The sequence below is a fragment of the Calypte anna genome, chromosome 1 (genome assembly GCF_003957555.1).
Source record: "Calypte anna isolate BGI_N300 chromosome 1, bCalAnn1_v1.p, whole genome shotgun sequence".
Taxonomy (NCBI): domain Eukaryota; kingdom Metazoa; phylum Chordata; class Aves; order Apodiformes; family Trochilidae; genus Calypte; species Calypte anna.
In genome coordinates, this window is record NC_044244.1 from 119,562,795 (window position 1) to 119,576,765 (window position 13,971).

At 36.9% G+C, this 13,971-nt stretch overlaps 1 protein-coding gene across 6 annotated transcripts in view; it reads left to right on the forward strand.

The window, feature by feature from the left end:
• The window catches only part of KLHL15 (kelch like family member 15), a 30,271-nt gene extending 19,367 nt beyond the window's left edge, over positions 1-10,904 (forward strand). For 2 of the 6 annotated variants that reach the window (XM_030469451.1, XM_030469452.1), the window contains one exon: positions 4,098-5,207. In XM_030469451.1, coding sequence (XP_030325311.1) covers positions 4,098-5,207 — 1,110 coding nt within the window. Of the gene's footprint in view, positions 1-4,097 lie in introns of all 6 variants that reach the window. The other 4 variants (XM_030469448.1, XM_030469453.1, XM_030469450.1 and 1 more) reach the window with 3 other exon arrangements.
• Positions 10,905-13,971: the final 3,067 nt, after the last annotated feature.

Here is a 13,971-nt window from a genome sequence, read left to right on the forward strand (position 1 = left end):
CCTGAAGTTATGTCAGGGGAGGTTTAGACTGGATATTAGGAAGAATTTTTTTACTGGAAGAGTAGCCAGGCAGTGGAACAGCCAGCCCAGGGAGGTGGTGGAGTTACCATTCCTAGAGGTATTTAAAAACTGTGTAGATGAGGCACTTCAGGACACGCTTTAGAGGGTGTGCTTGTTGTGCTTGTTTGGTTTTTTGTTTTGGTTTGTTGCTGGTTTTTTCTTCTTCTCCTCTAGATGGACATTTGGACTCGGTTATCTTAGGGGTCTCTTCCAGCCATAACAAATCTGTGTGTGAATCTCTGTGTTAACTGGTAGATGATGCAATGAGAGAGTTCTCAGTAGATTTTCCGTGGAGCTCTTGCATTAGGGCTGTGTCCCATCCAGACCTCTGTAAGAAGGTTTTGTCCAGAAAACTGGAAAGTATGTAAAAAAATCACATGAGGAAAACGTTAGCTCTTGGATTAAATGCCTTTTTTATAATAAGGCTGGGATTGATAAGGGAGTCCAGATTAAACTTTGAGACCCTTTGGCAAGATAACAGAAGAGCCTTTCTTTAAACTTCAAAAATGCTAGGAAGTTTTTTGTGGCTTTTTTTATCAATTCAGAGTTGGTGATGTACTCTCCAGAATGCACTTTTTTTACTTCAAGGTTCATTGCATTTAGTGTGTATTTTCATCTGGTTTTGATGTTTTGCAGAAACTTGTTCTCTCTAATTGAGTATATTGGTAATTAGGTGCATGCTCCTTCTAGAGCATTTGACTGTAATGGGAAAATTTGTCAGTAAGCTCTTGGCTATCTGTTGTTACTTCTCATTGCTACTTACAGGCAATGGCAGAAGCCTACTTTTGAACACTGAGGGGCTTTCTTCAGTGTATTTTGGGTGTCAGCATTTTTACAAAAAGCTTACTGAAGGCCACGTTCTTTATTCTATTAGAACTAAAATGTATGCATAACTTAGAGTTGTGTTTTAATACCTAAACCCGTTTAATGCTTCTCTTTTTTGGTTTTCCACAGTTAAATATATTAATAAATAATTAAAAGTATGGTGAAATTATTCAGAAGTGTAGGTGTTTGAAAAATTTTCCTTACTATGGGCTTAATAGGATTCTTTAATAATGCTGTAAGATTTCACGCAGACTGTGTGTGAGTGTGAAAGTGGGCAAACTGACCCACATTTGTTTTGCCTTCTTTTGCATCAAACAGCTATGAGCTGTCTGTTCATTCATACAGGCATATCCTAACATTCATTTTAGACCATTAGTTGACTCTCAGGAGAGTTCCTGTATGGCTGGTGGAAGGCTAAAAACCCTGATTTTTTTTATTTGTTTTTTTTTTCTCACAGCAAAATCTTGGAAACCTTCAAGCCTTTTCTTACCAAAATATAGATATTCTATCACTGCTTTGTTTTGTGGGCTTTTTTTTTTTTTTTTTTTTTTTTTTTCCCCTCCAAATATTGTAAGAATTCCTAGTGCTTATGTGTTTCCATGTTCCTCTCATCAAGATTGTGCTTGTAGGTAGCTTCCTCATGGACTTCAGTCTGAAAGAATTGTTTATAACTGGTACTTGCGTTTGCTTCTTGATGTCTTTCAGGTTAATATAAGAGATTGAGGCTTTGCTTTGATATTAATCCTGTTGAGATAGTAGTAAACTATTAGTAGGTTGATTCCTTGGTCTTGAGATTTTGTCTCTGGAATTAGAAATACTCCTTGCTTCATTTTGCACGCTCTCATGGGGTGAGATTGAGGCCATGTGAAGGAGTAGAGTGGTGAGGATATGTGAGGCTTATTTCAATTCCAGTTTCTGGCTGGCATTTCAGTTTCTAGATTTAAAGACAGAATTGTAAATGTTGAGAGAGAAAGAAGAAACATTTTCCATTTCTGCCAGGCTTTGCTGGCTTGCTTCACATTGTAAGAATGTTGAGCCTGTTTTCTTCAGTAATCTTACAGAAAAACTTGAAATGCATATAGAATGCACAAAAATGGTTTATCTTTTTTTTAATGATAGCGCCAGTTAGGGCATGAGTGAGACAGTTATGCTGTTTTAAAATTTGAAATTACTTTTAAGGATAATGTACCCCATACATGATTCTTTGTTATTCTAACTTCCTTTTTCGTATTTTGTAAACTATAAGATTTTTGCTGTGGTTCTCCCAGCACGTTTTTCTGTGTTTTATGTTCCATCTTTTCAGACAGGCTGGGTATATGGTTTATTCTAACAAATGCTACATGAGCATATCCCCTGTATTTGTATGGTACATTCTTTATTTGCAATAAGAAAATAGATCTGTTATTTCCTAGAAGAGTTGGGCTTCTGTGGATGTTTTATAAGCACCATATCTAAGTAAACCTTCTTGCTCTGTCATCATCTCTGGTAAAAGCAGTAGAAAGAAGCTGGATATTACTCCAGGAGGAATATATGCAATCTGCATGTGACCATCATCTTTTTTCAAGCAAAGAGAAGTTGAACTTGTCAAAACAAAGAGGGGGAAAGAAGTGTAAATAAAAATATCACATCACTGTAACTCTTTAGCCATACAGTGCTTTACACTAGTGGGTTAGTATTCAGGCTTTTTTAAAAATCTGGTGTGTAAAACAGTCTCAAAATCTGTGTGAATCATATCCAATAATTTTTTTTTTAAAATGTTTATCTGACAGAAAAATGTCTTTATTACCATACAAGGAAGATAAATTATTAGCAGAATGCTAAGAAAATCTTAACAGTACCTGTTTATGGAACAAGTAACTAAAGTCACAAGTTACCAAGAATATCTGTTTTCAAATTCACACCATCACCACCCTTTAGTGGTGGTACAGGCTGTTATCTCCTGGGTCAGGAAATAGGAGGAGGTGAAGGAACAGTTGTTAAAAAATAGTAGCTTCTTATGTTACCTTGTGGTTGCTTTGAAATTTCAGAGTGGTCTGACATTTTTTTGGAGCATTGGTTCTCTTTTTGGAACTGGTGGGAACTAAAGGCATTCGGAGTGTTTGAAAGCAATCCAGTTTTATGTGAAAAAACCTTGGACTTAGGATCAAATATGACAAGAGGATTTGTGGATTTGGCAGTGTCTAGTTGAGTTTTTGTTTGTTTTAGAAATGTATGTCAGAATGTTGTGTTAGACCAGGCTCTTCACGGGAAGTGTGAAGCCTCTTTGAAGAAGTTAACATCAATCACGTCCTGAGGGCTGCCCAGACCTTGATTTATTAAAATGTTCAAGGTGTTGATGTCTTCTGGTATTGTCTCAGGACCAGTTCCAACTTAAATTGACTCAGATAGTAGGAGGGGTCCTGAAAAGGTAAATTCTTACAATCTCCCTGACACCCAACTCCAGTAAAACTGAGCAGGGATTGCTCTTAAAATTGAGATGCCATCGAGAGGAAGCACTTTGCTATTTTGTGGTAATTCAAAGGTTGTAACACTCACCTAGGAAGTGCAAGCTCAAACCTACCTACACTTTTCCACATAAATGAATAACAAGGATTGTAGGTTGAGGTGCTTTCCTCTTGTGTTAAAGGTGTTTGTTAACATGTGAAAACTCACAGCGGAGAAAGCATAAGGTAACCTACCCTGAAAAGTGGATAGTATGACGTTTGGATACCTTCCACCTCATCCCAATTAAATATCCCTGTGAGCAGAGTCTGGCATTTGGGAGTGCCTGCTTAGGCTTCGTTGTGAGAATTCAGCAGAAATTATACTAGGGTAGACCTTGGTAAACAGAATGGGTGTATAATGTGTTTCAAAACCAGGGTAATGGTACATTTTAAATTTTGTATGTTTTCGTATAACTTCATGTATTAAGCAGCAGATGAACAGAGACATTTTGGGGGAGAAGGAATAATGATTTCAGCTGTGCCTAATTCTGGCTTAAATTCTGCATGTGAGTATTCTGAAAATGTTAGTCACTGCTGTTAATCACTAAATTGCCTTCTTGTTTTTCGGTAGCAGTGCATTAATTTAACCCTCCATGCACAAATGCAATTACTGTCAAGATTGCCTGAATGAAACTAAGTAAAATAATCTTCTAATGACACATAGTCATTTAGGTTTTCTGGATTGCTTCTCTTGGTCAGAATTTTAATATCTTTTAAATGTATTCATAGGTAAAAACATCAGAGTTTTATCGCTACTCCCGGCAGCTGCGACATGAGGTTGACCAAGCCATGAATTACTTTCATAGCGTTCACCAGCAGCCTTTGATGGAAATGAAATCCAACAAAATTCGTTCTGCCAAACCCCAGACTGCAGTATTTAGAGGAATGATAGGACACAGTATGGTAAACAGTAAAATTCTTCTCTTGCACAAACCAAGGGTCTGGTGGGAACTAGAGGGTCCTCAAGTACCTTTACGACCAGACTGCCTTGCCATTGTGAACAACTTTGTGTTCCTATTAGGCGGGGAAGAACTGGGGCCAGATGGTGAGTTTCATGCTTCATCCAAAGTGTTTAGATATGACCCAAGACAGAACACTTGGTTACGAATGGCAGACATGTCTGTTCCACGTTCTGAGTTTGCTGTTGGAGTTATTGGGAGGTATGTTTATGCAGTGGCTGGGAGAACCAGGGATGAAACGTTTTACTCAACTGAACGGTATGATATTACTGAAGATAAATGGGAATTTGTGGATCCCTATCCAGTCAATAAATACGGACACGAAGGGACGGTGCTTGGTAACAAGTTGTATATCACTGGTGGAATTACTTCATCTTCAACTTCTAAGCAAGTGTGTGTGTTTGATCCCAGTAAAGAAGGGACAGTAGAGCAGCGAACAAGGAGAACTCAAGTGGTTACTAACTGCTGGGAGAACAAATGCAAAATGAATTATGCGAGATGCTTTCACAAGATGATTTCTTACAATGGTAAGCTTTATGTCTTTGGTGGTGTCTGTGTGATCCTAAGGGCTTCCTTTGAATCTCAAGGATGTCCTTCTACAGAGGTTTACGACCCAGATACTGATCAATGGACTATATTGGCTTCTATGCCAATTGGTAGGAGTGGTCATGGTGTAGCTGTTCTGGACAAGCAGATAATGGTTCTTGGAGGCCTTTGTTACAATGGTCATTACAGTGATTCCATTCTCACCTTTGATCCAGAGGAAAACAAATGGAAAGAAGATGAATATCCAAGGATGCCGTGCAAGCTGGATGGCTTACAAGTCTGCAGCTTACACTTTCCTGAATATGTTTTGGAGCATGTTAGACGTTGCAGCTGAAGCAGAATGGACAACTCAATGGAATACAAAAAGCTATACCTAATTAATCAAAAAAACCCCAAACCAGTTGAATTCCTTCAGAGATGTTACCTTGTGTATAAGAACAACTACTAAATGTTTAAGAGAAACAGGATGTACAGGGAGAGTACTTACCAAGTTTATTAGAAAAGCCAATAGCGGTTTGGATATTGTAAAAGCTTTGGTTTTGGTTTTTTTTTTAAACATAATTGTAAAGTAGGGGAAAGAAAAATATATTTTTGAGTGTGGTTATTTTTTGGTAACATTTTATGTCCATAATCCTTCCTTATCTCTCTCTCTCTCTTCTCTCTTTTTTTTTTTTTTTTTTTTCCATGTCCACGATAACACTATGCTTCTGAAATAAGTTGAGTTTAACAAACAAAATATATGTGGAAGAAAGAAAGACATTACTTTCACTTTCTATTGCACATCAAAATAAAGTTCATCATCTGTACTGGGGTACAACCAGGTTTGCAAGAACAAAACTAAATAATTTCTGTATTTACATTGTCTTTTGGGTGCTTTTCCCATTAAATGCAAAGTATTCTCAATTCTAGGTGTTTTTGTTTCCCTTTATATATGTTGAAGAATAATCTCAACCCCTTTGCATGAACTTTTCCTGGTTTTGTATAGTACTACCAGTAAGTCTACCAAAATGCAAATTACACATTTTCTACTAAGTTGAAAATGGACCATTTTTATATTCAAAATATTATTTCTATGCTGCCTTCTGCACTGCCATCTGCATTGTGTTTGTTGGTGAGCAAAAACAATATACACACATAAGCGTACACTGTAAAAAATATATATACATCTCTTTATGTGCAGTTACAATACTATATTTTAATTAGTGCACAGATTCAGCCATAGCTGCTGAATTTAAGGTACAGCACTATCCTTTAATCAGCTAAGCAATTTGAAGATCTTAAGTAACTGGAGGCCTCATTTGATATCAAAGTATCTTACCTTTATTATACACTGATTGATTCAGTAACTTTAAACTCTTTCTATTGATGCTACATAATGAACTGATTATAAATTATTTTTTAAAAAGTAAACACATCTTGCCAGAGTTTCTTTTACGTTTGAATGTGATGCCCAGTTTTCTTTTTTTTATGAAAATGTCAATAAGCTCTGCTTTGACCCACAGTTATTTTCAGAACTGGATAAACCACTGTTTATTCTCAGTATTTTGCTTTTACTTGTACTTCAATGCAAGTATTTTCTTTGTACTCATTGAAATGGTATAATCTTTTCTATTATTATTTTTATTATTGAGTGCTATGAACTACTGTGTTTTGAATATGTGGAGTTAGGTGGTTGGATGGTTAGTACCATTTATGTTTCTTTTACAAAAAAAAACTACACAACTATAGCTACTGACCTCAGAGTGCCTGTACTGACGTGTGTGGTCCAAGAGGGCTTTGAATAACTCCGTTGTGTTAACTTGCAGATACTGTTACTGATGGTATATTGGTAAGAATCATCTGCTAAAACAAATATTTAACAGTAATTACATTCTGATTATATCTAATGATGTGAAATCAGCCACTTCTAGAGTTTAAAGGGGAGATGTGGAAGGTTCACACTTTGTTCCAGATGTTTAGGGGCAAAATGCTGAAATGTGCACCTGCATATTCTGTAAAATCTTACGTGGCTGTGTTCCACCTAAAGCAACGGACTTTACTTGATATGCAGCAATGCAAAACCACTTCATTCAGCATCTTCCAGTCAGAAGTCACTGTAGAAAAGGAATGTACAGTACTCAGGGAGCTTAAAAGAATGCACTTAAAAAGGGACCAAAATCCCCCTAGATTTCCTATGTTAAAAATAACACCTACTTGTGTGAACCAATTTTGATATCATTGATACAAGGAATTTTACATGTTTAAACTTCTACTTGTATTTTAGTGCTTATGTTCTGCATTGAGATAGGATTTGGAGCTAAATGGCAAGTTGGCAGACTTTTTAAAAAATTATTATTAGAAATTATTTATTGGTAGAGTATTTTATTTCCCTGTGTTTTAACAGAAAGAGAAAATGTATGGCTTCATACACCACAGTGGTAAATTACTTACACTGGTAGTGACTGGGCTAAATATTGATTCAGCCTTCTGGTACAGGCTAATTTGCAGTTAAATTTAGGTCTTTTAAAATTAAAATTCAGTTTACTGAATTAGAAATAGAATTTCCTCTCTTAAGAACTTAAAGCTAATGTGGCTTAAACTAAAACCTCAGTTTCACTGTGAGACTTGTGTGTACCTTACCCTGCAGGGGTGCAAAGATCAACTGAGTCCAGTGGGTGCTAGCTGTGTGCAAGGAAAAAGGTTCTGCTGTACATAGTTCGTGGAATATTTGGGCACAAGGAAAACCCAGAATCTTTTATTTTACTCTTTTTTGTCACCAGTCTATTTCTCAGTAATTTTATGGGGTAGCAAAAAACTAATCCTGCTTGAGCAGACTTTCATGGGCTTGTTACGTGTAGTATGGAATACTTCACTTTTATCTAGGGTCAGTCTGGGGAATGGACGTGATTCTGGATATCTGGTCTTCCATGATTCAGGTGTAGTGAAGAGACATGGCCAAGGCTTTATTAAAAATAATGGTAAGGAGGAGGATGTCTGCAGTTATATTTTTGAATCTGCATTTAAGCACTTTCTGAAGTTCTTTGCGCTAAGCAGCTGACACTGAGGTCATAGGTGAGTATTGACACTTGAAACATGAAAACCCGGATAATTTTCAGGTGCTCTGCTTTTAAGATCTTACTTATTTTCAGACACCCCGTGCTGAAAGACCTTGTTCAGGTTTGTAATAGTAATTATTATCAAAACTTAGCTTGAACTGTTGGTTACTGCTTCCCTGAAGTTGTGTCTCCATAGAGAAGCTGGCTGTAACCTTTCCAGCATTAGGCATGATTGGAATTTGCTTGGGTTCACAACATGTGGGGCTGTGTGAGAATGTTTTGTTAATTTACATTTCTACCTTGCTGTAATTGTTTCAAACATGAAATAGGAAGTTACATCATCTTTTCCATTGCAGTGGAACTTTTGAGGCGATTCATATATCAGAGGGATTTTTTTAAAATTATTTTATTGAAACTTTGTTAGTGTTTGCTTTTTAGTATCTAGCTCCAGATAATTATAAAGAAAAAACTAAACTGGCTAATAAGAACTGCCTGTTACTATCAACTTTTGAACATTGCAATCAGATTAATAAAAGATTAGTTTTAAAAACATCTAAATGATTTGTAAGTCTGGGGAGGTTTCTTCTTCTCACCCCAACGATAATAGAATGCCAGCAAATCTGATCACACCCACCTATTTAAAACTTAATGCATATCCTGCTTTTAAACAGCAAGTGTACTTGCCTTTTCTTCAACAAGGTGGACACAGTGAGGGCTTTTTTTCTGCATTTGTAGCAAAAATGTATCGGCTTCATGTCTTAATTTGGAAACTAACTCCAGGAGGAAATTTTGTTTTCAGATGAGCCAGAATAGGCAAAAAGAATATTGCTCCTGTAAAGGAGTTGGACACTGCCAGTCCCCATTCCATAGGCTGCAGTATCTGTCTTTTGGGGACAGATAATTTTCTTTCAATGTACTGCATAAGGAAAAAATAGCCCCTTGTTTCCCCACAAAGTGATGGTAATAGTTTTGTAGTGAGAGCTATTAGGTGGCAAGGACCTCTTTGAAGTTTTCTTCCCCCCGTTGATGCAGGTGGAGGAAGGCAGTACTTGATTCTACAAAGGCTCTGCTGCTTCAGAAAGCGCTGCTAGCAAGGGGGAACTAGCAGTGGCAGCATGTGAGCTACCTGCAGCCTGCTTTTATATATAAAAGTTTCTTTTGAAAAGTGGGGATGCCCTACTTTCTGCAGTATGATAGCAACCCGGTTACAGCAAGCTCTGCAGGTCTGTGACTTCAATATTTATTTCTCTGGTGTCTGAGATTTGCATCCTTTTATTTTTTTCTTGAGGACCTCCTGCCTTACAAACCCAAGTGCTGCGTTTTTTTACGCTGATAATATGGTAACTACTTGCATCAGGGACAGAGCTTCACTTGACACTCAGGAAGCAAAGCATAAAATTCAGCAGGTACAAATTGCAATTGGTTTACAAAGAAAAATATTGCTTAACTCACTATGTCCATTCTTTTGGAAAAAGAGGGGTAAGCATTATGGGGAAATGCTAGTGGTCCTTTAAATATAAATTTCAGGCATGTGTCAGCATTTATGTGTTACTCTGTTTAGAAATAGCTCCATTTGTAGAGGTATTTTGCCTTTTTAATTCATTTTCCCACATTAAAAAAAAAAAACAAACTAGTGATTTGGGCCCTTGGTTCTGTTAACATTTTAAATGTGTACTTCACATATGTGAACAGTCTAGTATAAAGAAAACACAAAACTGTAAGGTACTTACATTTGCACTTTTATGTTTTCTTTTATTAAACTTGTGCTTAGGTGTTTATAGGGTTGGGACATCAAAGAAAATATTCATCCTGCTCTCATTCTCTTAATAAAAATTCACCTGCTGAAGTTACTTGAGTAAGGAAGGTCCACTGCGTGTGGCAGGGCTCACTGAAGGAGACTGGGAGAAAAAACCTAACTGGAAAGCACGTGTAATCTATTTAAAACAAAGCTTGCTGGTGTCCTGTAGTTAACATTTTGAAATTTTAATGTTTGTAAAACAATCTGAAGCTGCTTTAAATAAATACTTATGACAACTTCCGCATCTGTATTCTATTTTTGAAAGTTGATGAGTAACTTTAAAGTTTCCATAAAGTTTATGGAGTTCATAGGTGAACTCCATAAAACAGAGTTGTATGTGGCAGGTGGGAGAAAAACTGTTTTGAGCACAGTTTTCGTGGATTTTTTTTTCACTTCCCAGATTTCAATTAATATTTATATAGTATTTAATAAATAGCTTTCAAAAATCAATTTCAAATATATTTGGATTAACATGTTGGTAGCTAGGGGAAAACCATTTCTATTTGCAGAGGGTAGCTTTTATTTATGGCTCTGGTAGAAAACCATACTGTAAGTCTAGAAAATACAGTGCTATGTGGGACTGTAAAATTAGCTATGCTTGGGGGGCTTTTATTACCTCAGTGGGACCCACCTAACTTTTATGTCAGTTCTGGGAGCAGGTGAAGAGTGAGCAATGTTTTTGTTTTCAACATTTTCTCCTATATGTTGTTATTTTTGTAGCTCTTTTAAAAATAAATTATTGTATGTTGGAGATTGCAGTTCCTCTATAGTGTATCCCACTTGGTTCCAGTATATGATATCAGATTGTATTCAAAATTATGTATTTGATAAGTATACAATAAGCTAACAGAAGTTATTTTCAAACTGTGCCATGTTTGTGTCTAGCAATTGGAAATACTTTTCCTATAGAATATTAAAATTACATATATATGACCTCATATGTACATTTGGATTAACTGTCTAATGATTACCCCCGAGCTGCTATAAACTCTGAATAATTTAAGAATTGCCTGTTTTAACTGTTTTAAAGTCTTCTTTCTTTTTTTTTTTTTTTTTCTCTTTTGGCAGAAGTAACTTTCCCTAGCTGTGGATACAATATGCTCAGACTTGCATATGCGCTGTTTGGTTTTTAAACTGAAAAAAAATGTATTAAATGTGTATAGAGAAAAGTGTAAATAAAATATTTTTAATCTTTAAACCCTCGTGTAAACTGTGTAATACTGAAAGTGTAATGGATCTGGGTTGCTTTCTGCAGGACTTCAGAATTTACCAGGTTGAACAACTCTTCAAAAATATTCTGTTTCTATAGGTCATGATGTTGTGTCAAGGTGATTCCCACAAGAAATGTGGGATGGCCTTACCTGGCATCACGCTCCTATCTTTAGCTGTGTTTTATCATCTTCCTGATTTTAATTGCTCTGATGTATTCATGTGTCTGCTCTGCATTTCAAGCTTGAAATAGTGTTTGAAGTTGACTTTGGTACATCTGGAACTTGGTGTCAAGGCATAAATTTGTAAGGCTGAAAACTGAAAACAGCCTTTGGTGTTAGTCAGCTTAGTGGCTAGTTAGTGGCTAGTTGGTGGTTAGTTAGTGTCTCTTCTCTGCTGTCACATCCAGGGGACTGGGGGCTCTGGGGCCAGCAGGGTTCAGCGCACACTTGGTCCTCAAAGGGCCAGAAGTCTGAGTCACGCTGCTTAGCATTTCCCTTCGCTGGAGGGGGGAAATTAGTTTCAGGATACAAGTGTCAGATTAGAACAATACTCAATACTGAGAAAGAGGCAAGGGGAGGGGGAAGAGGGCCAGGTATAACAGGAAGTTATGAATTTATTTTTTCAAGCAGTCTGATGAAAGACTTCCTTGTCAGCACCTTGCCACTGCCAAAAAAAGCATACTTTGGCAGCTCTCTTGCTGTCAGATCAAAGTCCCTGGTTTAAAAATCTATCAAGAATGTCTGAAAAAAACTGTGGTCTCTATTTTTTTAATATTCAGTTCTAAATTAGCATTTTAGTTTTAATACCTCAAATTACTTAAAACTTCATTTGCATGAGACCAAAAGTATTGGACTGATACAGTGGAAGAGATTACATCAACCACACCGTAAAATATTTGCAGTTATTGTTGTTGACCTCTTTATTTTCCCTTCTCAGTGAGCCATGGTGTATTTTTGGCAATAAGTTTCTTCTACCATGCTACCCTGACCAGCTTGGCTTACTTGTTAGCACCTGTGTAATTGTTTAAAAACCTCAAATAATGGTTTCATTATCTCACTAAGGAGAACTCTCACATTTTAACTGTTGCATAGCTACTCATCCCAAATTCTTCACTTTTTCGGAGCACACGATACTGTTTTTTGGCAACAGGTAGTCATCTCTGTTCTCTTGTTTTGTGTGATATGAAACCAATGTTAGTTTGGCAAAGACTGTTTTCAGCTAATTCCTTCCAGATTAATTAATTCCTTCCAGATTCTTTGGTTTAAGTTATCCACACACTGTCATGCTTTTCTTGATTTCACTGATGTTCCCCATTTGTTACAGATTGGGGCTTTAGGGTTTTGTTTTTGTGTTGGGGTATTTGTGTTGGTTTTTGTTTTGGGGTTTTTTTCGGTTGGTTTTGTTTGTTTGGGCTTTTTGGTTTTTTTGTTTTGTTTTGTTTTCTGATTCCATCAGCTTCATATTGTCAAAAGAAAGACTGTTGCTTTTGGTGTTGCACACATTCTGTGTTAGTTCTGTGCCTTCAAGTTCACAACCTACTCATTGGCTTGTGAGCCCCCAGCCAGCCTTTAGCCTTACAGATGTCTCAGTGTCATCTTTTAATCTGAGTGCAACGTTCTTGGCATGTGCAAAATTTTTGTACTTCTAAAGAAGAAGGTAGAGAATATGCCTAAAGACAGCTTTCATTTCTTGTTTCATTGTTTCCACTTTTTTGCTTGGTGCCTTAGATGCACTGACAGGTGCTTCAAGCAGTGTGTACAGATGAAAATAAACCTCATTTTGAGCTCTGTTTAAGTGTTTGGTGACTTTTCAGTCCTGTAGCCATTGGAATGAATGTCCCCATTAAGCATCAGATGCTGAATGCCAGGTATACGATGTCAAGTGTGTCTCCTGGTGAATTCACCATTGGTAGCAGTTCTGTATTACGGATACATGTAGATCAATCAGAGGTGCTAAAAATGACTACCGTTCCAATGAGGTAGATGGATTTAGTGATTAAGCTGTTTATTGAACTATTCAATTTTACCAGACAGACATGTCATTGGCCTAAACTGACAGTCTCCTTTCCCACACCCATTTCATATTTCCTCAGGCATGTTCTAAGCATTGGTTTGTTTTATTTTTTGGTCATGTGGCTTATCTCACAAGTTTGCATTATGCCAACCATATAATTCCTTTTCTATGTAAGTATCTTTATCTCCCATGGCAAGTTGTGCATATTATGGGTCTATTTATATGTGTTTGAGTACTACCAATGAGGCTTTCTGACTTTGCCATCCCTTCTGTGTTAAAAGAATTGCATAACGCTAACTGAAACCACATATTTCCCCCATGTTTGACTTTCACAGATTAAAGGGAGAAACTCCAAGGTGGTCAGTGTATTCCTCTTGTGTTTAACTTTCCAGATTGCCAAAGTCATACAAAATGCATCGGGTCGTGCTCGTGGTGGTGACACTGGTGTCAAATGCAAGGCAAGGTCTAAGCACTTTCCCCTATGTGGGTGTAGTGATGGCCTTCATTTTCACTTCTGGAAAGCATGAAGTTGCTCTGCTGCCTTCTTGTACCTCTAGGAAAGCCCTGTTGACTAGTTTATTCCCGGAATGGAATTCTAATGACTTGGGTATCCTTCTCTGGCTGAAGGATGTTCCATGAGATTTGCTTTGTGTAACACATGCTCTCATTTCTTCTGGATCTTATAGGTAGTTCTGCAGACATTTTATTTTAATCTAACACAGGTGCCAACTTGATACTAAGAATTTATTTTAACTTACAAGGATCTTTTTTGCATTGTAATGAAACCACAAACACAGAAAAATTCCGTTTCAGAACAAGATTTTTTGGAGTGCAAAACCTTTCTTTGTGCTCCTGCTTCTCAATTCATTTACTGCAATCAAGAAGAGTTACTGTCAAGTAACAGTTTTTCCTTCATTGTTTTTCCTGACAGGTTGTCCAAACCACTGAAAAGAACTCTGTATTTAGGGGAAAAAAGAAAAAAAAAAAGGTGATGATTAGCAAAACCATAGCTTTTAATTTAATGACTTTTCATTGTCTTA